The sequence below is a fragment of the Protopterus annectens genome, chromosome 9.part0, assembly GCF_019279795.1.
Source record: "Protopterus annectens isolate FY-2018-M chromosome 9.part0, PAN1.0, whole genome shotgun sequence".
NCBI lineage: Eukaryota > Metazoa > Chordata > Ceratodontiformes > Protopteridae > Protopterus > Protopterus annectens.
Window position 1 is genome coordinate 1,603,282,659 of NC_056743.1, and position 23,038 is coordinate 1,603,305,696.

Below are 23,038 nucleotides of genomic sequence, written 5' to 3' on the forward strand. Positions count from 1 at the left end.
GTGGGGCTAATTAAGAGTACAAACACCTTCCTTAGTGACCACTGTTTACAGGCTACAGGAATTCAATATCTCGCCATTGAATCCTAATATGTGGATATCCCACCACTGCCAACCAATTAATATGATGCCCCACCACTGGCCCAGTAATCAAGGAGCCTCAATCCTCACAACTGGCAACAGTGAGGACATACACACTGGGAGGATGAAAAATACCCACACAGTAAAGTACAATTTCCCTTAGGAGCACACAGAGATCACAATCAGTCTGGGGCTGGTTTCTCCCTCTTTCTCCATATGCCCAATAAGACACCCCAATGGCACAGATATAAAGTTGACAGCTCAGCTCAGTGGTCAAGCCAACACCTCCAGTACCCTCTCTGTCCAACCAGTCCTTCATGTCCCTGCCCAAGTAGCTGACAGTCATACTCTTTAAGATTTGATTTACACATAAACACAAAAAAACACACCTGGGAAAGGCTGGCGTAGGTTCACTAGCTATGCCCCTTTTTCCCAAACTATAAAGTAGTTATTACTGCCACCAGCCAACTCTTTATCAGCTACTTTAACATCCTTTACAAAGGCTGTCCAATCTTACTGTGTAATGTTACTATAAATCCAAATGGTAGTTTGACCAAGAGCAAGGCTATTAGGAGTGGCCCACACAGTGTCACCAAATAAATATGCAAATATTCCTAGAGCTTAAATATGTCTCACAAATATCCAGTATTCTTAGAGATTAAATATGTCTCACAAATATCCAACACAATGAAAGGTTTAAATATATGTGATAATAAGTAATAAAATAACAAGAAAATGCTCAGTAAATAATCACAGTTACATCAGAATTCAAAATCACAATACTTAAAACAATATTTCAGGACAGTCTCAAATAAATAAAGAAAATATCTAAGCTATACTTCCCTATATTTCTGTCTGTATCTAAGAGAAATTATGGTACCCTAGTTAACTTACTTATAGAGCCAGTCAAGACAGATGTGCTGAGTGGGTCTTCCAGCTGATGTTGTCAGGTCAAAGACAAAATATAAAATGCCCTGTCTCTCTCAGAGTTCTTAAATTAATATCTCAAATGTTACTGCTGGGTTGGCTTGCAGGATAGCATCATTTCTTGTCATCTGACTTTAGTTCCCAAGCTAAACCCCCATTGCTAAAAACTGCCAGCCTTTAGCATCTACCTGTGAAAAATACATAACCCTTCGATGTTTGCAGCTGCTGGAAGGCAAAAAACAATAAAACACTTACAAGACAATGCTGAAGGCTCCCTAGTTTTAGACATCATGTCTCCTTGCTGCATTGAATCCATTTTTTATGGCACAGTTATAAAATAGTTTAATTTCAACTATTTTCTGAAGTTTTGCAAGTTAAACTTCTATGTGCCAGTTCCCACTGTTAAAATATATACATTTACAAAGTTACAATAGTTTATATACATTTCTGTTCTTTTCCAGTAGGGTACACCGTGGATACATCTTTAAGCTCAGTACTTTACAAACCCTTTCAGCACATACTTCTATACCAGCAGTTTGATATACAGACAACATACAGTTCTAATACATTTGTAACACAAGCATATGAATCATATTGATATTCACAGATGATTATTTACAAAATCCCCTATAACTGTGCTGGCAGCATCTCTTTCTGTCACACTTTTATATAAATCATATTAATATTCACAAATGACATATAATTATTTACAAAACTCCAAATTTCCCTTTGTCACAAATGTCACTCATGATAATCCTGTACACTACTAGTAGGTTTTGAGCTGTCAGAATCATGTTCTTGGGTGATGTTGTGGAGCTTTCAGATGTGGAATTCTGGCTAGACATACCATCTGTCCTTGCAGTGTAAAGTCTGGAGGTCTATGCTTCAGGGAAGGCCATAGGTCATTGGATGTATATATGTGCAGAAATGTCACCACATATCTTACTATATGGTCAACACCTTTGATATGGACCCATTAACATCCATCTGTGGCTGGATCCAGTATCTGTCAGCCTGGGATGACATGAGCGACAGACCTCAATGCTTTGCCAGAGATGGTCTTCATCTGTCACCCCTGGGATTTTGGCTACTGGCTAAGGCTCTTGCCAGCCCCATAGTGCCTTTTTAGGCAGTGTCTCAAGGACAAAATTCCCAATGTAAAAACCTCCATCTAAAAAACCTCAAGATTATGCTGCTAAATGCTAGCAGTCTTAGCATGAAACTGCACTGACTGGTAGCAGTCCATACCTTGGAAGACGCAGACATTTGTGCAGTCATGGAGACCTGGTTCAAGGCTGTAGAGAGCACCCCAATCATACCAGGTTACATCTCCTTCCACACATTCAGACCACAAACTGAAGGTGGGAAAACTAAAGGAGGCAGTGTGTCAATATTCATTAAAGATAAATACATCTCCAGATTGGTTAAACAGTATGACACCCTGGGCATACTTCAGGTGCTACTGTTGATAATACACCCATTCAAGGCGCTGGATGAGGGGAAATCTGTGCATACAACCTACCTAGACTTAGTCAGGACTTTTGACACTATCCCCCACTCAGGCATCATTGACAAACTCAACCAGCTAGGTATCAAGTCTTATATTGTTAGATGGGTCACTAACTGGATCACTGATAGAACACACATATTCAAAATAAAAGAATCCACCTCCAATGGCAGACCTGTAACCAGTGGTGTTCCACAGGGATCAGTCCTGTGATCTCTACTGTTTGGAATCTATTCCTCCAAAGTACAAGCAAAAACTAAAGGTCTGTGGCTGAGAAAGTTTGCTGATGACTGCAAACTGGGAGCAATCATAGAATCTCCAAATGATGTCAACATTATACAAGAGGGTCTTACACAAACAAATGATTGGTGCCAAAGTCATGGCCTTAAACTCAATGCAAAAAAGTGTATTATCATCCCTTTCGGTAAGGTCAATGTTCCTGCTAACTACCACATCGATAGCAACACCCTAACTACACACTCAGTGATGAGAGACGTTAGCATACAGGTTGACAGCAAACTTACCTTTGATCACCATGTCTCCACAGTGGTAAGCAGGGCATTCAATATTGCTCATCTCATAAGTAAGGACATTGCCTTCAGAAACAAAGAAGTTATAACCTCCCTGTACTCTTCCCTCATCAGGCTATTAATCTAGTACAATGGCCCTTTTGGTATGTACTTTTCCAAGCACCTGCAGCAATTGGAGGGACCACAAAGGTTCCTCACAAGGAAAATTCAAGGTCTTCAGCCTCTGTCCTATGTGGATAGTCTGAAATCAATGTCACTTTATTCTGTTTCATACAGACTGCTCAGAGGCAATCTCTGACCCTGCTTTATTGGAAATGCTGCATATCCACAAGTCAAATGGTAAACGGGTTACTCATTCTAAAGACTTTAACCTGGTATGTCACATTAATAGAACCTGCTGGAGTGAGAGATTTGTCTTCCAGAGGTTGCCACACCTATGGAACAAACTCCCACCTCATGTCAAGCAGAGCACCTCATTGGCCCTCTTGAAATGCAATCTGGATGATTGGATGGGTAGCCATAAATTCATCCTATGGGTTCCACCTGTATCCCTCTTGGACAGAGGCAATAGGTGCTGATCTTGTAAATAAAGGTAGAACTTGGCTTGAATTGTAAGGGCCCTAGGGCCATTAACCTAGTAACTTCCTATGATCCTATGGATCACAGTCCTTTACATACATTAGCTAATGCCTATGGTAACACTCACATGACAAAATAATTAAGCATCAGGGTCTCATTGGATATTAATGTTCCTCATCCCAATGGCACTTGTGCACGTTTCAGACGTTATGCAGCTCCCAGATGTGGCTGCATTTGTGCAATCTGTGTGATATGTGTGGGACTCACATGAAAGCTATGTTCTTCACTAAACACAGGTGAGGCAGAAGGTCCATCTTGGGTCTCTACAGTCCCCTCAGTTGTGGAGAATTGGAATATTCCCTCAACTGTTGACATCATTGACAGTGATACTGTGTGCTCAGACTGTGCAGTACCATCATCAGCATCTACAGATGTGCTGTCCAAGACACGTGAAGGTCTGTACTGTTGAATCTTCTATCAGATGGACCAGTGAAATCACACGGATAACTGTGTTTTCACCTGTGCATTTGCGACCACATCACCATGCATCAGACAGACAGCTTCATGCCACTAATACCCATTGGAGGCCCAGTCTCCCTGAGTGAGAGAAATGTGATATGGTATGGTATGGTATGGTATGGTATGGTATGCTTGAATATACTTTACAGAGGTGCTTGGTAAGGTCTGCTTGCAACAGCATGTCATATACTTACCTGGTGCATCTCCACACAAAGATGTGAGAAGACATAACAGTTTTTCAGTTATATATGGTTATATCCACCCACATCATTTATTTATTGCACAATCTATTGACACACCTTTATCTTGAAGACCTTTGTCTGTCTTATCCTTTTCCAAGATTGTCCTGTTATGAGTCCATACGGCCTGCCACAGAATCCAGGGGTGAATTTTGATACCAAAGCAGCTCCAGTGCACCGCTGGGAGGACACGTGGATCAATGCATGTAAACAGGACCCTCCATTTTGGACAACATCTGCCCCTTGTGTTCACACTACCTCATGGTAGGTACTGCCTTGTGTATTGCTATGACATAATTGTTGTGACACTGTGCCAGATTGTGTTATGTACTAACATGTGATCTGCATACACTGCCCCTCATGCCAGATCCAACAGCACAATGTGTGCCCATTGCACTACAAGCATGGCGTCCTCTTCCATGTGGGTATGCAATATCATTTCCCTGATCTCTCCTTAGATCCCAACTCTGACAGCCATGTAGGGCATCTACCCTGTTTACCATGGCTTATGCAGCTGTTCCAAACCCAAAAGATTACAGCTTGTTGTGCATTTATAGTGAGGCATGGATGGTCCCCCAATGGGAACAGTAGCTGTTCTTTCTGTTGGTCTCTGTGCCCTTGCAAGTTGTAAGATCCCCCAGCATTACATGTCCTACACGTTCACTATGCCCTTACTGCTTTGGCCACTCCCATCCTGACAAAGCCTGCCATATCTCTGGTAGCTTCATTGCACTGTTAGCATACAGCAATCACTACAGTGTAACAACTGTAAACATATGTTGTATTCTCTTTCCCCCTTGTAGTTTGTACAGTGGCTGAAAATGGTCATAGAAGGATCAATCCACTTATATATTTGACGCATAAATACATTTACTGTTACTTTATTCAGCCTGCCTCTTCAAAAAACAAGACAAACGTGAAACTCCCCAGTGAAAAACATTTATAACCACTTGGAAATAAACTGAAAATAGCAACAGCCTCACGTGTTCTTCATAGAGAACATGGTCTTCTACTATTCATAGATTCCTTTTACCTTATACCTGCAGGGTACCTATCAAAGCATAATTCTTTAAGCCACTACTCAATGATCATCAGCTGTAGAATACCCTGCTTGCCGATCCTGCAAAACATCAGCAAGCAGGGTATCATGTAAAACTGGCAGGCCAACTAGGAAGAAAAACAATACAACATAATACATTGCCTTATATACCATATCACCCTGCCACCAGTAAGAATCTCCTGCAGCACTAGCTTCTCTAACGTCTACAGCTGCAGTACAGCACACGTGTCTTTACTATGCTTATTGCACTTACGGTATTCTACTTGCCAAAGTATTGCAGAATTGCCAAGAAGGACATCCTGCAGTCTGTCGTTGTCTTCTAGTGCAAAGCCTTACGCTCTGATCCTTAGAAAGATAGCCATGGTTGCAAAAAGAGCATTTTACAAAATTATCCCACCAATTTAGAACAAAGATCCATTAAAATCAGATAGTAAATAAGTTCTTACAGTTTATAACACTCCTGAAAGAACATTTAATTGAAACCTGCCTTGCTATAGTGACTTGCTGTAATGACCAATAGCTAACCCCTAGCTTTACAACTAATTTAGTAAGTGATTCTCCTGATACTGTACAATATTTTGTTCTCTGTGGAATATAAAATGGAATACAAAACTATTCTCTGGAACTGAATCTATTTCCATATTAAATGTAAGCATTGAACATTTTGTAAATAAGTTGTTATCATAAGCTGGTAATAAGATCTGCTGTTCAAATGTGTTTCATATAGTGTGATGATGATCTGTTTTCTGGGTCAGTTTGTGATTGAAAGAAGTCTGAATCAGCTCTGCCATTCCTCATATCAAAGCTTACCAGCTGTATTAGGTAATATTGTGCAAACTATAATCAGCTTAGTCAGCCTATCAAATTCCTAATGTACTAGAAACAAAGTTGTTATGGTTATTTCCCTATATGGAATACCAAGAACAAAGACTGTTGCATAACATTTTCTTCTACTTCCATTCCCTTCAGGTTCAAGGTTCCAGCACAGATATCCCCCCTCCCTCTTTCTTAAAGGCTGGAGTTATATAAAAAACAGTATCGCTGTTAGTGGATTCCTTCCTCATGTTTTATTAAAGACAAAATTTCTCTTCAGTGTACATACTTCACACTTAATGTTCTCCTGGATGTTTTGCTGTGCCCGAGTGTTCATCATGATGTATGTTGTTTGTATTTTTCGTGGATGGTGTAGACTTCCAGTCTCTCTGTAGTGCGGATTCAGAAGATTGTTAGACCTGTTTATATTTCTTTTTAAATGGAGAAGTAGCTTGGATCTCTGTAACTCCTTGCTCTTAAATGCAGAAACCAGACAGATCTGTAAAAGGCAGACATTTTCCTGACATGAAATGGAACTCTGCAATGTTTATTTCAGCATTACTGCTGAAAACTGCAGCCTCATCGTGGCGACAACATGTATTCTGTTACACCCATGATTCTTACTACGGGTCGACAATATCCAGCTGTCAGCACAAATGCAGTGACACTTTTTTTCATGGGCTGGAATTTTTGGCATGAAATGAGTGACATGACCCATCTGTGTTGCCGTTACTCTGGGATTGTTTCCAAATACTGTCTGCTGATGCTGAAAGCAAGAGTCACAAACATACTCACTGGACTAACTGTGAGAACGAAAAACAGAAGGAAAGGAAGGGGAAGTTAGCTTGTCTTTTTATATTCTGGACAGTCTGTAGAATAATAAGACAGCAAAGCAGAAAATGCCAGCATCAGGAGGGGAGTAAGTAACTTCAATTTATTTCCATGATTTTATTAACTGTGCTGCCTATGAGGAATCAGAGTTTAACATGAAAATTAACCTTTTATTGGGTGCTATGTTCAATACGCTACAGGCCCACAGTTTTTATATGACAGACTGATAAATTAATGTCTAAACTTTGTTCATATTTGAGAAAATGAGACACTGTATGCCTTCAGAAGTTCAAGCTAAAAGTGTGGCAGATTTCCAGAGTTGAAATAGTAAAAACATTCCAATAAAGTTTAAGTTTCTTTATACAGTTCTTATATAGACCATCCTAGAACCTGCTTAATTGACTTGTTTTGTTATACATAGATTTGCAGTAAATTGCTGTTTCATCATGAACAAAGTGCAGAATGCACATAATGGGAACTGCTTGTTAAAAGAATTGTATTTTCACAAAGTTTTTCTGACTTGAATTCACATGTAAATGTGACTGCTTCCTAGGCCAAAAAGAGTGTGGTTTGTACAATCTGTATTACCTCTAAATTCTTGTCCCATGTGAAGAATATTTGCAAAGCACTCCTGACTTACATTGAGAGAGAGGGACTGAAGGTGACCTTTAGCAGTCTTTTCGAACTGTAGGTTAATTTTTCATAATAGCACCCAAAAGTTCATTAACACGTTTTAAAATTCTTAAGATGAAACTGGTGGCCTATTACAGACTTAGCAACTATATTATGTGGTGGGAGTTATGCAGACATTTCAGTAAATGGAGTTAAAGGCCTTCTTAGCAGACGTTAATATTTTTAGCAAATCAAGGAACATTATGCAATGTGAGTTACTATTTAAGTCTCCGCTTTGCACATGGGTATTTAAATTCTGTGTCTAAAGTTAGGAACTGCAGTAAGCATTAAACTCATATCAGCCAGTTCTTCTGGCAGCAAATACTGTTTCATAAAGCCAAGCTGGTTCAGTAGACTGACAGTGACACAGTGACCAACAAAAAATAAAGCAAGAAGAAAACACAAAAAAAACTTAAGCTATAGGCAAAATGAGAACAAGAATATCTATATGTATTTATATATCTTAATATGTCTATATATCTATATCTATCTATATATCTTTCTATATTTATCTATCTGTACAGCTATAAATATTTATATCTATATCTATCTACCTATATATATATATATATATATATATATATATATATATATATATATATATATATATATCTATGGATCTAGGACGTTTGATCAAAAGATCAAATGTCCGAATCCATAACTGCCGAACACACTTTAACAAAAGCACTTTCATCGAAAAAGCGCTTTCGTTAAAGCATGTTAATAAAAAAAAAAAAAAAAAAACACTACATTTATGTTTCTGCAGGAGGGCTGTGCGCCCCACACCCCCCTACTTTAACATTTTCCCTCCAAGACTGCACTACAGTGGGGAAAAGGGAATTTTCCCTTATCCACACCGTAGTACGGCCTCGGCCACAGGCATACTTATGCAAAAGTGCATCTTCGGTGAAAAGCACTTTCGCGTAAGTATGCTCGCCCTAAATGGATTCGGACGTTTGATCTTTCGATCCAACGTCCTAGATCCATATATATATATATATATATATATATATATATATATATATATATATATGTATATGGATTCACTTTATAAGCTCGAACTTCTTAAATCTCGAATTACAGAATCTCGAGCCTATAAAGTAGAAAATTTAAATACCTGAAACTACACAATCACAAAGCCTTATATCCCAAAACTGCGAAATTCAACCTCCCAACACTTTCAAACACAATTACAACACGCACGGACACAACTAAATAAGCACACACACCTACCCTTATGATATGCAGGGGGGCAAGCCCTCTGCACACCCCCACACTCCCCTATTTATATGTTCTAACTCCAAGGTTGCACTACATGCACACAGACACAAAACACCACCACACAAACTACATTCCTCTCGCACACACACGTCACAGTAACAACACACACTAACACACACTAGAGCCCCTACCCGACAACCTTACACATAAACACTTACCTGAATCCAAAAACACAGCACAACACCAGAACCGCTAATTCAAAATCCCCCACATTCGAGATTTTGAATTTCACACTTCTGGGGTTGCGATCTTCCAATCTTTCCACTTTATGAACTCGAAATACTGAATTTCGAGATTTCAGTATTTCGAGCTTATAAAGTGTTCCCATATATATATATATATATATATATATATATATATATATATATATATATATATATTTATATATGTATGTATGGCTCTACTTTAAAACAGCAAATTACTATAACGTCGAGATGCAGAACAGTGAGATGAAAACCATGAAACTTTACATTATCATACATTCACGTGATCATACGTTTTCACAGCGTAAGTAAACACTTGGCCAATATGAAGTAAAAAACAAACCGAAGCAAATAAAACCCTCCCAAGTGGGGACCTTTCCCACCACACCCCCATGTGGGGGCTGCACCCCCACACCCCCCTTAACTAAATATACCAACTCCGAGATTGCACTATAGCGGAGAAAAGGGCAACGTTCACTATCTTGGTCAACTGCCTCCTTTTGTGGTGAAAACGTATGATGATGTGAACATTCAGTAATGTGTTGTTTTCATTTTGATGTTCTGCAATTCAAAATTATGGTAATTCACTGTTTTAAAGTAGATCCATATGTATACATATAAAAGGGAGAGGCTTGTACAGTGATTCACATTACCACTGCATAGCCCTGAGATACCATCATTGTCATCTTCTTCTTCTTCTTCTTCCTGTAACTGTCATTATGTCAGCAACATGCGTGTGTGTGTGTGTGTGTGTGTGTGTGTGTGTGTGTGTGTGTGTGTGTGTGTGTGTGTGTGTGTGTGTGTGTGTGTGTGTGTGTGTGTGTGTGTACATATGCATATCTTCACTGATTTCCCTGCATCCCCTCTTCATGACCCCAAGTCTGATTAACTCCTGGAGATGATGTGACAGAGAGGGGGCTGAACCACTGACCCTGTATCTTCTTCACAGAAGAAAGTGCTTAATTCTACTCAACAGCCTTCTTGGGTGGTTTTGCCATTGGCTAATCCTTTAAAGGGTTCCACCAATACTGGCTGGGAGTACCTGGATATGGTCACCTGGTCCCCAAAACAGCAGACTGTGTCCTGTACCCTCCTAGAGATTGTCATTTCTTTTTGAGACTCCTGAGTGAAATACTTTGGCTTCTGCAGCTAATCTTAAAAGAGCTACAATCCTCAGATTAGGACTCTAGAAGAGTGGACCATCTACAGAAGTGTGTGCATGCATCTTCTGTGTTTTCTTTGACAGTGTTCAACTACTGGCTCACATGATGAATTTTCAGGGTGACATCTCTGAAGAAAGGCACTAGATGATGAACTAGTTGCCAGATGGACTAATCAGAGATAATTTGCTATCCCAACTGAAACTTTGTGCATAATGTTGAACCTTAAAAAGCATGTCTTTTCCAATGCTGCTAAAAAATTGTCCCATGGCAATGGGATAGGGCACAGCAAAATGTGGCCCATATCAAGGACTGTTCCATGGGATCTAGTTTTCATTGTAAAGAGAGAGCTTTTGTAAATCTGAATTCAGGGGACCACTGATAACTTTTTTTTATCAAGAGACTTGTAAGTCTGACTTTTCTATATATATTCAAGTCACTGCCAAAAAGAGGATAATGTTTTGGATCTTGAAATGCAGATCCAAAACATTATCCTCTTGTAGGAGGCAATCATAAAGAAAGGTGAAGCTAAACTGCTGAGTTCTACAATAAGCAAAGCATGAGGCTAGATATTTGGTAAAGAGTCTCTGAGCAGAAGAATGTTCAAATGGCAACAAGATGAACAGGACATGCTGATTTCCCACAGGAAATGTGAAGCACTGTCTGCAGGATTTCCTTGTGGAACAGACATGTTCGAAATTCTAACTTATGAACGAAACTACCTAAGTAATAAGGCCAGCAGCCGCTGAAGGGTTAGCATTCTAAACCTTTTAGTATATGTTCATGTTGAATACATCTAATATTGAATGCCATATTTATTTATTTATTTATTTATTTATTTATTTGGAACCAAAGAAAATGGATTAAGTCGTTTCTTCCTCTTTCCTACAGGCTATTTAAATTACTGTATTTACAATAACTTGTACATCAAGAAAGATTAAGTTGTTACTGCTGTGGAGAACTTCAGCCTGGAATGAATTCTGAAACACATTATTGCAACTATATAACCAGAAGAATTTATCTCTTTTAGCAATTTATCTGAAGTAACGTCTATCCCTGACACAGAAAAGGAAAGCTATATTGCAGGGAATGAATGAGGAAATACTTATTTTTGAAGAAAGTAATGTTTTAGGCTTGCCCTGAAAAGAACTGGATTTTTACCCTGGGACTTAGGCTGAACTTTGTTCTTTTAACATTCTGACTCTATATGTAGTAAATGAAGAAAAACAATCTCTCTCTCTTTCAGCTTTTCCCTGTTAGGGGTCACCACAGTGGATCATCTTGTCCGCTCATGATTGGCAGTGGAGTTTTACGGTGTCGAGTTGCCAGCAGTAACAACTTAATCTTTCTTGAACCCAACGTTCCACGGAAGGCACACATGCACGCACTCACGCCTAGGGCCAATTTAGCATGTCCAATCCACTTGCAGCATGTCTTTGGGGATGTGGGAGGAAACCGGAGCACCCAGAGGAAACCCACATGACCACAGGGAGGACATGCAGACTCCACACAGAAGACACCCCAGCCGAAGATTGAACCGGAGAGCCTCTTGCTGTGAGGCGACAACACTAACCGCTGCACCACCGTGGCCGTCTGGGTTTATTATTTGGAACCTCACCAGAAGGTGAGATTTGAAGCCTTTATAACCTGTTTGACAGCAGTCACAGTCTTCCTTACATACATACATACATACCTACATACATAGATACACATATACATACCTGCCTACATACATACAAACATGCATACATACCAACCTGCTACCTATATAAAAATATACATACGATTTAAATATTTCAGGCATGGGCAATAATATCCTTCTAGCCTGCCAATATTCTAAAACAGTAATTCCCATAACAACGATTGTTTTATTAAAAGTTGATAGTGTATTCCAGGCATCAGCTGTCCTGTCCTATATAATCTTCTACATAGATTGTCTGCTTATTCCCTACTACTCTGTGATAACCCCAAATATTCCCAGAGGTGGTTGCCTCTAAATGTCCTATATATCTGAATAAGGTCTCCTCATCAGTATCTATATGAGGCACTGTATAAGTTCCAATATTTTCATATTTCATAATAACTTAATTTTTCACATCCATGGATGCCCTTGGTATATTTCCGCTATACTCTTTCCAGTTGTCTCATGGTGGCTTTCTTAGACGGTTTCTTTGTTACTATTTCATACTCTGGTTTGGGTCTAAAGTAACTTACAAACACTGATTTCAACTTTTCTGATTTCTTAGACTTTTTAAATCTTTTTATGTAGCCTATAGTTTTATAACTATCATTAACCAATTGTGATATGATAAAAAAAGAAAAAACTCAAAGCTGGGTCTACCATATACCCTGGACCTTAAACAAATCCAAAAAAATTTCATTCGCTGTGTAATCAACCTTCAGTCCATGTTTCCAGTCTTATATACTTCGTTTTTGATGTATTTATCAACATATTATTATTTTGTGCCAAATGGTCAATTTAGTCAAGTTCTTTTGCGGACATGCCCTATCTGTAACAGATATAATCAGTTTTCCATTATCAAGTCATCTGCATACAGACAATACAACACCTCAGATGAAAAAGACAGATCTGAAGAAAGTATGGACTTAGGACAGAGTCCTGTAGGACACCCTCACTATAATCTAGAATTTCACCTGCCCAGTTGCTATATGATGACTGCCACATCCTATTTATAAGCAACTCGGCTATCCATTTACAGTTACATTAGTACCCAGTTGTTGTAAAATATATATCATTGTTTTGTATATGATCATATAAAATGCTGAAAATAAGTTCATATAAATTACATCACAGCAGAATTTTTCATTTGTAGCTGTAATAATATTATTATTACTGATCATGATGTTACAGGTAGTTATTGATCTATTTTCAACATAAGCATGATAATATGTTTTCATGACCCAGTCTTTCCAGTTCTGAAAATAATTTATCAAAAACATCATTCTCCATTATTTTTCACAGCAATAAAGCAAACATGTGCGTCTTTATGACTCTGAATTTGTCCTATTCCCCTTTCCCTTAAAGACTGAATCTGCCCATATTTAAATGACCCAGTGAATAAAAAATATAATGGTGCTGTAAGTTCTGGATGAAGTGTTCTCAGGTCGTTATTACTAATTCCAGCTCCTCACTGTCCTTTGTTTGAGTTCAGTTTGCATAGTACTTTTGCAATATAATATAACTTAATTTTAGTATCTGAAGTTGCCAAGATTTTAGAAATATAAATTATCTCCCCCTTTGTGAAGCCAATCTGTTTTGTATAAGATTTTGTAAATATATCTACAATCTTTTGTGGCTGAAAAATAAATCTTAGAATCTATACACAATTTATCACATCCTGACACATCTTAAACATCTCTAAAATTTTCTCCTGCAATTATTTGTTTAGACAACTCACTGTTGTTATGCTCACTTGTATTTTAAGGAAATAAACTCTGTTTTGCTTTGATTATATTCCTTTCAGAAAAAGTTAACATTTTATTTAAATCTTCAAGGCTGTAGTTGTTTTATTCCTCAGTTCTGATCCAAGAGGCCTCAAGATGGCAATAATTCTTTCTCTGTATAATTATATGTACATATAAACAGGTAGGTATGTATGTGTATATGTTTGTGGGTATGTGTGTGCTTGTGTGTGTGTGCATGTACGTGTGCATGTACATATCATTTGAGAGTACTAAGTTGAAAAATACATTATTGTGGCAATTTTTGGTTTCCCGTTTCATCTCAGTCTAATATAGGAGGTGATTAGTAGGTGGCTATCTTTTGAGTAGTTTTGGAAGCAGGCTTCATGTGAACATGCTGGGCAGCTACATGATCACTGCTGAATATCATTTAAATGGTTTTTCATCTGGGCATTGCATGTGTGTGTCTATTAACAACAAAGTGAACTATAATGGAAGTTATTGTGTCTTTCGCTTTCTTTATAGTCAGATTTCAGAAATGTGAACAGAAAGCAATTATCTTTTAGGAAGGTAGGCTGTGTCTAAAATCAAAGGCAGTGACATGGTCACTGTTAAATGATCATTTAGTTGGAAGTATATGTCTCTGAGAGCATCAAACTGAAATACAGTACTGTGGCCATTATTTTTATGACATATGTACAGAGAGAAGTGGTGAACCTCTCAGAAAAGAAATATTTCACTGGAATAGTATAAATAAATAAATAAATATATATATATATATATATATATATATATATATATATATATATATATATATATAAGGTGCTGAAATTAGTATTGTATAGACTATTTAGATATAAATCATGCAAATTATTTTAGATTCATTTCACACAAAACACCTATTTTTATATTTTCTCACAGGGGTTGAGTATGTCATTCATAATATCATCAACATATTTTATAACATAAGAAATAAAACTTACTATTTCTTTACCACTGAAAATAATCTTTCAAGCATATAATAAAGGGGAAAACAATACTGACAACTGTCACAGTAGACTCAGAAATTCAATGTACAGCTGTTCTATTGAACTTACAGTTAAAAGCACAATGAATCAAGAGTTATTAAATGAATGTCCAGATTTGTTTCCCTAAATAATTACTAGGAAGTAGCAACTGTTTCAGAACTATAACCCTGCATTAATAGTCTTCACAATAGTCCTACACAGCAATTAGAAAGTGACAGGTTATCCGAATGCACTGCATTCACTTTTATTAGGTTCAAGTAAACAGCTTCAGCAAGTGGTGGTGGAACACAGCCCAAGCCAGAAACATTATTTTATTGTATCATAATTACATCAGAGGCACAACATCATAAATATTCTACCAGAAAAAGTAAAATTTCTTATACAGCATAGGGGTTGAGGCATAAACTTCATGTGCTGATAAAGGCAATCTGCTGTTATATAGATTAGGATTAAAATGCAGCAATATCCTTGAGGATACAATAGAATTATTTTCTAAGTTTTGCACCTGATTATCTTATTATAATTTGCTAATATGTTTATTATTAAACTCTCATAGAGATCTGATACATGGCCTCGTCATTCCATATTACCATTACTATGGAGAGAAATTGCATAACAGTCATTACAATTTAGTTGCTCTGATTTCATGAAATGTCATACCAGGTATAGGCTGGATGTATATTCTGTGTCAGTCTTTAACTACTAGTCTATTCTCAGTCTTTTTTCTTTTTACTTCATGCCCTCAATGCCAGTTTATATCCCTTTGAGTAGCCAGTTGTCTCCCTTTTTAATTGCTGGTATTTGCCCTATTTATAATGTGGGAACTGTGGTCTATCTCCTTTATTAGGAAAACAGACTCTTTTACCCATTACATTGCCCCACAACAACATCATCTGCTTGTTATACTGCTCCATGACATTGTTATGCTGGATATCTACCAGTACCTCCTCAGCTACTCATAAATATGAAAAAGAACATTATTTTTACTCCTGTCCTCTTCACCCAATTGATGACAATAACCAGATTCCCAGTGTTCTTTATTCTTTCATCCATTTAAAAGGCAAAACGTAGCTCATGGGCACCATCATATTTTATACCCAACATCATTCACATACATGTCATAGTTTGTTAAACACCTTTCTTCAACCATATTATTTTATTTCCAATTTGTATTATATCCCTACTTTACCAAGTCATCCTCTCAGTTTCTAATCAGAAATGCTAACAAGAGATAAGAAACACAAGATAATCTCTAAATCACACACATATTACTCAACGTTGTCCATCTTCAACATCCTCTGTGGCCAGCAGGGCACAGCTAGCGTGATTGGTTAACTCGTATCCCTATACACATCAATGTCTCTCTATATAATTCTTCTTTACATACACTAACATTATAACTGGATTTCATTTGCAGTTATATAATCGCTGTCCAGCATACTGTATGAAACTAATATATGTAACATAAGTGCTCTACATTTTCATTACACTAGATGTAAGAAAAATCATAAATACTTCACCATGTAAGTCAGCATTTCTATTACTAAATATAGGGTGATACCTAAACTTGACATACTGACAAAGGCAGTGTGCTGTTATATAAATCAGGATTGGGAAGTAGTAAAGCCCTTGAGAGTAGAATGACATTCTTAACAGTGTTTTGTGCCCATGTACATTTTTTAGAATTCCCTGAATTTTTATTATTATTATTATTATTAAACTCTCATAGAGATCTGATATGAAATGTCATACCAGGTATAGGCTGGATGTATATTCTGTGTCAGTCTTTAACTACTAGTCTATTCTCAGTCTTTTTTCTTTTTTCCCTGTCATAGGGATACTGAAATATGTCTTCTTATACTTTTAGCAAATGGAGTGCTTCAGAGGATGTTTGGTGCCATGGTCTGACATTATACCTGGTTTCCATTTGTGAGCTATATGACCTTTGCTCAAAAGGCAGGGTAGTTTGTTGCTGTGTGTGACGCCCGTGCACTGGCTCAGTAATCAAGGAGCCTCAATCCTCACCACTAGCACCAGTGAGGGGTGTCCACATTTGGACAATAACAAGTACACACACAGTAAAGTACAATTTCTCTTAAGAGCATACAGAGATAGTCAGTCTGGGGCTGGTTTCTCCCTTTCTCTTCAGATCCCCAATAAGACTCCCCACTGGCACAGCTATAGGGTTCAGGTCTCAGCCGAGTAGTCAAGCCAAAACCCCCAGTACCCTCTCTGTCCAACCAGTGCTTAGAGTCCCTGCCCAAGTAGCTGACACACACACACACACACACACACACACACACACACACACACACACACACACACAAACACTTTGAGATTTGATTTGTATACCAACACACAGACACTCCTGGGGAAGGCTGGCACAGGTTCACTAGCTATGCCCCCTTCTGCCCAGGCTATAAGGTAGTAATCCACTGCCACCAACTACTTTTATCAGCTACTATAAAGGACCTTCCAAAAGGGTGACCAATTAAACTGTATAATATTACTTCCATCCAAATAGTAAGTGTAACTCATGGCTAAGGTTATTGGAGTGGCTTATACAGTATCACCAAATACATGCAAGTACTCTAAGAGCTTAAATTATCTCTACACAAAACAGCCACAGTTAAAATGTTTAAAATATTTAATAATAAATACTAAAAACACAAGACAATACTCATCAGTTCAACACAATGACATTAGAGAGATTAGAAATCACAGAGAATACTTTAAAACAACATAGTAGGATAGTCTCACATAAATATAGAAAACAGCTAGACTAATCTTGCTATATCTATCTATCTCTAAGAGAAATACTAAGATCTAAGATCCTACTTACAGAGCAAGGCACAGTGCTGGTGAGCTGTCAGATTCAGAACAAAATACAAAATGCAAAATCTTTCTCTCTATGAAATCTTAAATTGATAATACACATTACTGCTGAGTCATTTCAGATTTACATCATTCTTGACACTTCTGCTTAAGTTTCTGAGGCTCACAGAACTTACATGCCAGGAAGCCAGCAATAAAAGACACTTTTTACATGTGAAACCTAGTAATTAACTCTGTCTTAGGAAAATAGAAAGAATTTCCTGGCCCAGACATCCTTTCTTCGAGCTTGAGATCACACACAGTCATAAAATGCTTTACTTATCAGCCTTCTTCCAGCAGGGTGCACTGTGGTTACATTTTTGAAGCTTAACACATAACACAGTTTTCTTACATTTGTGAAACCAGCCTGTGAATCATATTAATATTTACAATGACATTGAATTATTTACAGAATACTATCTAGCTGGGCTGGCAGCCCCTCAGTTTATCACCCCCCGAGAACTCAAGTTAGGTTTTTCAAATGTCTCTTGAGAAATGTTTCTTGAGAGGGTTAAGTCTATCTGGGTATACATTACCCCATTCCCTGTCTTGAGAGCCCATCTGTATTGACATTGCTAATCCCACTGCGGTGCTGCACTGACATATATGCTTGCAACCCTAGGCTCCACCTTAGTAACTTGGCATTTTGCTGGCTGGCTTGATGTAATCATGTTAGGAGATTGTGATATGTAACTACAGTGAATTTCCTTCCATACAGATAAGGCTGAAGTTTCTACAGTGCCCACAATATGGCTAGACATCATTCCTCCATGGGTTGGAGCCTACGACTGAGATAAATCACTAGATACTCTTCTCCCTCTGAAGCAATCTGGCTAAGTACAGCCCCCCACCCCTTGGTTCAAAGCATCCACTTGCACAACAAATTCTTTGCTGTAATCTAGTCTGGCTAACACAGGGGGTCCTCCCAAAGCTTCTTTAAGCTTCTGGAATGCCTGCTGACATGCTGGGGTCCACACTGCCTTATCTAGCCTGTTTTTCCTTATCAGGTCTGTGTGGTAGCAGCTAAGGTACTGTAACTGGGGACGAATGTTCTGTAGTACACTGCTGTCCCTTAGAATGCCCTCACCTGTTTTTTGGTAACAGGTGCAGGGCATGCCTGAATGGCTTCCACACTGGCAAGTTCTGGCCTGATCATACCACTCCCCACACTATGTCCCAGGTAGTAGACCTCTGCCATTCCCACCTGACATTTGCTTGGCTTAATGGTCAACCCTGCCCTCTGTAGTCTGCCCAGCATCCTTTTGATATACTGAAGGTGTTCTTGCCAGGAATGGCTGCAGATGGCAATATCATCTAGGTAAGCAAGGGCAAACCCTCCTGATCCTGCTAGGATATGATCTACCAGACACTGGAAAGTTACTGGGACATTTTTCATCCCAAAGGGCATCTTTGTGAACTCATACAAAGGCTGACCTTGCTCTAGCACTGGGAGGCAAGGGCACCTGCCTGTAACCCTTGGTAAGATCAATGGTGGTAAGATACTTAGCCCCACCCAGCTACTCTAGGGCTTCATCTGTCCTAGGCATTGGGTAAGCATCTGACTCTGTGTGACTCTTTAATGTCCTGTAGTACACAAAGAACCTGGTGCTGCCATCCTTCATTGCCACCAGCACTACTGGGGAGGCCCAGGGACTGTTGGACTCTTCAATTACCCCTAGTTCTAACATTTCCTGTATCTCCTCCCTCAGAGTTTGTTTGATGCTCTCAGGCACCCTATAAGGGGCCTGCCTAATAGGCCTTTGGGGTCCTGTATCCACCTGGTGCTGCACTAGGTGGTTGCACCCTAGTTTCCCAGGGAACATGTCCCCAAACTCCTGTAACTCTGCTCAGATTTCTCAAACCTGGGTAGGAGATAGCAGCTGGGACATTGCTACCCCTTCCACTGAGGTGTTAGTCCGAGCCTCACTGAGGAGATCAGTCACCAGATCTCCCTCAGCCTCCTCCTGCAATCCACTGCAAATCCTCAGCACAAGGGCCTCCCTATCATGGTAAGATTTCATCATGTTAATATGGTACAATTTGTGCTTCTGCCTCCTGCCTAACAGTTCTACCATGTAGTTAACATCACTGACCTTCCTTACCACCTTGTAGGTACCCTCCCAAGCTGCCTGCAGCTTGTTGTGTCTGACAGGAATGAGAACCATTACCTTCTGCCCTATAGCATACTTTCTAGCTTGAGCATTCCTGTCATACCAGACCTTTTTCTGCTGTTGTGCTTCTGCCAGGTTCTCCTGGGCCAAGCCCATGAGTTAAAAAAAAAAAAGAAAATAGTCACTCCACACCGTCAAGCCAAATAAAATTTATTAAAAAACTGCAAAGCTTTCGGATATAAAAAACATCCTTCCTCAGTGTCTTACACAAAAGAAAAGTTAAAACCAACATTTATACTAGTAGCACATGACACAGCCATTAATTGATTAAGGTGAACACCCAGTTCTTAAAGATACAGAAACAATGATAAAGGGGATAAGAAGTATATACATATCTTCCTCTCATTTTTTTTCTAATTTTCCTTTGTTTATTTTTTAGAATAGGTTTTAGTGTAACTTGTTTATTTAAGCCCGGGTCTTTATCTGCTTCAAGCCTCACTATCCATTCATATTCTTTCATGTCCACATTATTAACATGGTCTCCATGTCTAATACCTGGGTATACAATAGATATGAACTGAAGTCAAATTCATGAGCAGCACCCATTGCAGAAATGTGGCAAGCCAATGAGTTAGTAGGTATATTCCTATAAATTGCCGATCTATGCTCAATAATTCTATCCCTCAGGTGCCTGACTGATTTGCCTACATAAAATCCTGAACATTTCTCACATGTGGCAAGATATATAATACCAGTGGTATTACACGTCGCTGTACAGTGAAAAGTGAATCTCCTGCCACTCATATGATGCATAAATTCTGAGCACTGATTAATACTCATACAACATGAACAACTGTAGCATGGAAAAGTACCTTTTTTCTTAAACTCAATTCCTTGTGTATTATTCAAAGAAAAATCTTTGTAACATAAAAGTTGTTTCAAATTATTACTATTACGATAGGTAAACATAGGTTGGTCTGGGAGCCATTTCTCATTACCAGGTATAGATTTCAGGACAAACCAATTTTTTCTTATAACATTCTCAATTGTTCTGCTCATTATATTGTATGTCATGAGATATCTAAGGGGTTGTCCATTACCAGGACTCATAGTGTCAGTACTGGAATCCTCTTTAACAGAAACAGAGGGTCTGGCTACAGAGTCCCTTAGTGTCAGAGCATCTCTCCTACCTGTCTCTATTTCTGTCATATTATATCCCGTCTCCCTATTTCTATCTATCTCTAAGAGAAATAGTAAGATCTAAGAGCCTTTTTACAGAGCAAGGCACAGTGCTGGTGAGTTGTTGTCAGATTCAGAACAAAATACAAAATGCAAACTCTTTCTCTCTGAGAAAGTCTTAAATTGATAATACACATTACTGCTGAGTCATTTCAAATGTTATCATTCTTGACACTTCTGCTTAGGTTTGCCAGGCTCACAGAACTCAAAATGTAACATTTCTTTGTAATCTGCACTTGCCAAGAAGCTACAGCAATAAAAGGCACTTTACATGTGAAACCTAGTAATTATCTCTGTCTTAGGACAATAGAAAGAATTTCCTGGCCTAGACATCCTGTCTCCGAGCTTGAGATCACACACAGTCATAAAATGCTTTACTTATCAACTTTCTTCCAGCAGGGTGCACTGTGGTTACATTTTTGAAGCTTAGCACATAACACAGTTTTCTTACATTTGTGAAACCAGCCTGTGGATCATATTAATATTTACAATGACATAGAATTATTTAAAAACTTCTATCTGGCTGGGCTGGCAGCCCCTCAGTTTATCACACTGTGTATGTCAGGACTGAGATACAGTGAAATACCAGTGGTTCAAATGACATTGATTAGTGTTTTGTATCAAGTATCTCATGAGAGGTGCCTGAACTTTCTATTATGAACTGCCTATGGGAAATGACATATGCATTTTTAAATTCAGGTACAAAAGCAGTGTTAAAGAAAACCATTCATGCAAAAGTCAGGCATTTTACCAGGAAAAATAACTCTTATTTTCACTTGTGAAATGTCATGGCTAAAATGCCATGTCTTGAAAGTGATAAAGCAGTGGAATTAACTTCAGCATTGTACTGCACTAAAAAGAAGAAATAGTAGTCTTAGATGCATGTGAAAACTGAAATCCAGAACTGTGCAGTTTTCCCCAGGTGAAGTAAACACTTGCCCACTGTGGGGAAATATGCCCTTTTCTCCACTGTAGTGCAATCTTGGAGTTGGTACATATAGTTAGGGAGGATGTGGGGGTGTAGCCCCCCACCTAGGTGGGTTTCAGATAGTAAGGTGTGTTTTCGTGAAGTTTTGGGCAAGTGTTTACTTGACCTGGGAAAAATGCACAGTTTGGGATTTTATTTTTCGTTATTTTCATGTCACAAAAATAACGTTCCAGTATATGGGTTTTGAGCATGCAAAGTCGATACATATCTATATATGTACACACACACACACACACACATATATATATATATATATATATATATATATATATATATATATATACACACACACACACACACACACACACACATATATACACACACACACACACACACACACACACACATATATATATATATATATATGTATGTGTGTGTGTATATATATATATATATATATATATATATATATATATATATATATATATATATATATACACACATGGGATCCAGACACATGCTCGACTAGCATGTCTGAATCACAAAACATTGAACACACATACACGAAAGCGCTTAACATCAACAAGCGCTTCCGTGTATGTGTGTCTGTTTCGTAGATCGGACTACAGTGCGGGTAAGGGAAAAATTCCCTTTTCCCCACTGTAGTGCGATCTCAGAGTGAGAATAATAAAGTAGGGGGTGTGTGGGGGGTGCAGGGAGCAGAAACTTAGATTTTTTTTTTTTGAACTACACATACACGGAAGCACTTTTCAATGTTAAGCACCTTCGTGTATGTGTGTTTGATGTTTTGTGATTCGGACATATGCTAGTCGAGCATGTGTCCTAGACCCAGACATATTCAATATATATATATATATATATATATATATATATATATATATATATATATATAGAGTCACAGTTCATATTTGTTGGCTGGTAAATTAGTTAAATTTGTGGATTATCAAATATAAGATAAGTGAGAAGTAATGCCAAAAGTTTCTCTTATAGTGAGAGTTTCAGCAATGGGTATGTG

General features: G+C 38.3%; 1 protein-coding gene across 2 annotated transcripts in view; it reads left to right on the forward strand.

The window, feature by feature from the left end:
* Positions 1 to 6,999: 6,999 nt before the first annotated feature.
* Positions 7,000 to 23,038, forward strand: part of LOC122812206 (transitional endoplasmic reticulum ATPase-like) — a 530,874-nt gene continuing 514,835 nt past the window's right edge. For both annotated transcript variants that reach the window (XM_044084545.1, XM_044084546.1), the window contains exon 1: positions 7,000 to 7,171. In XM_044084545.1, the coding sequence (XP_043940480.1) occupies positions 7,152 to 7,171 (20 nt within the window). In that variant the 5' untranslated portion in view covers positions 7,000 to 7,151. The remainder of the gene's footprint in view (positions 7,172 to 23,038) is intronic.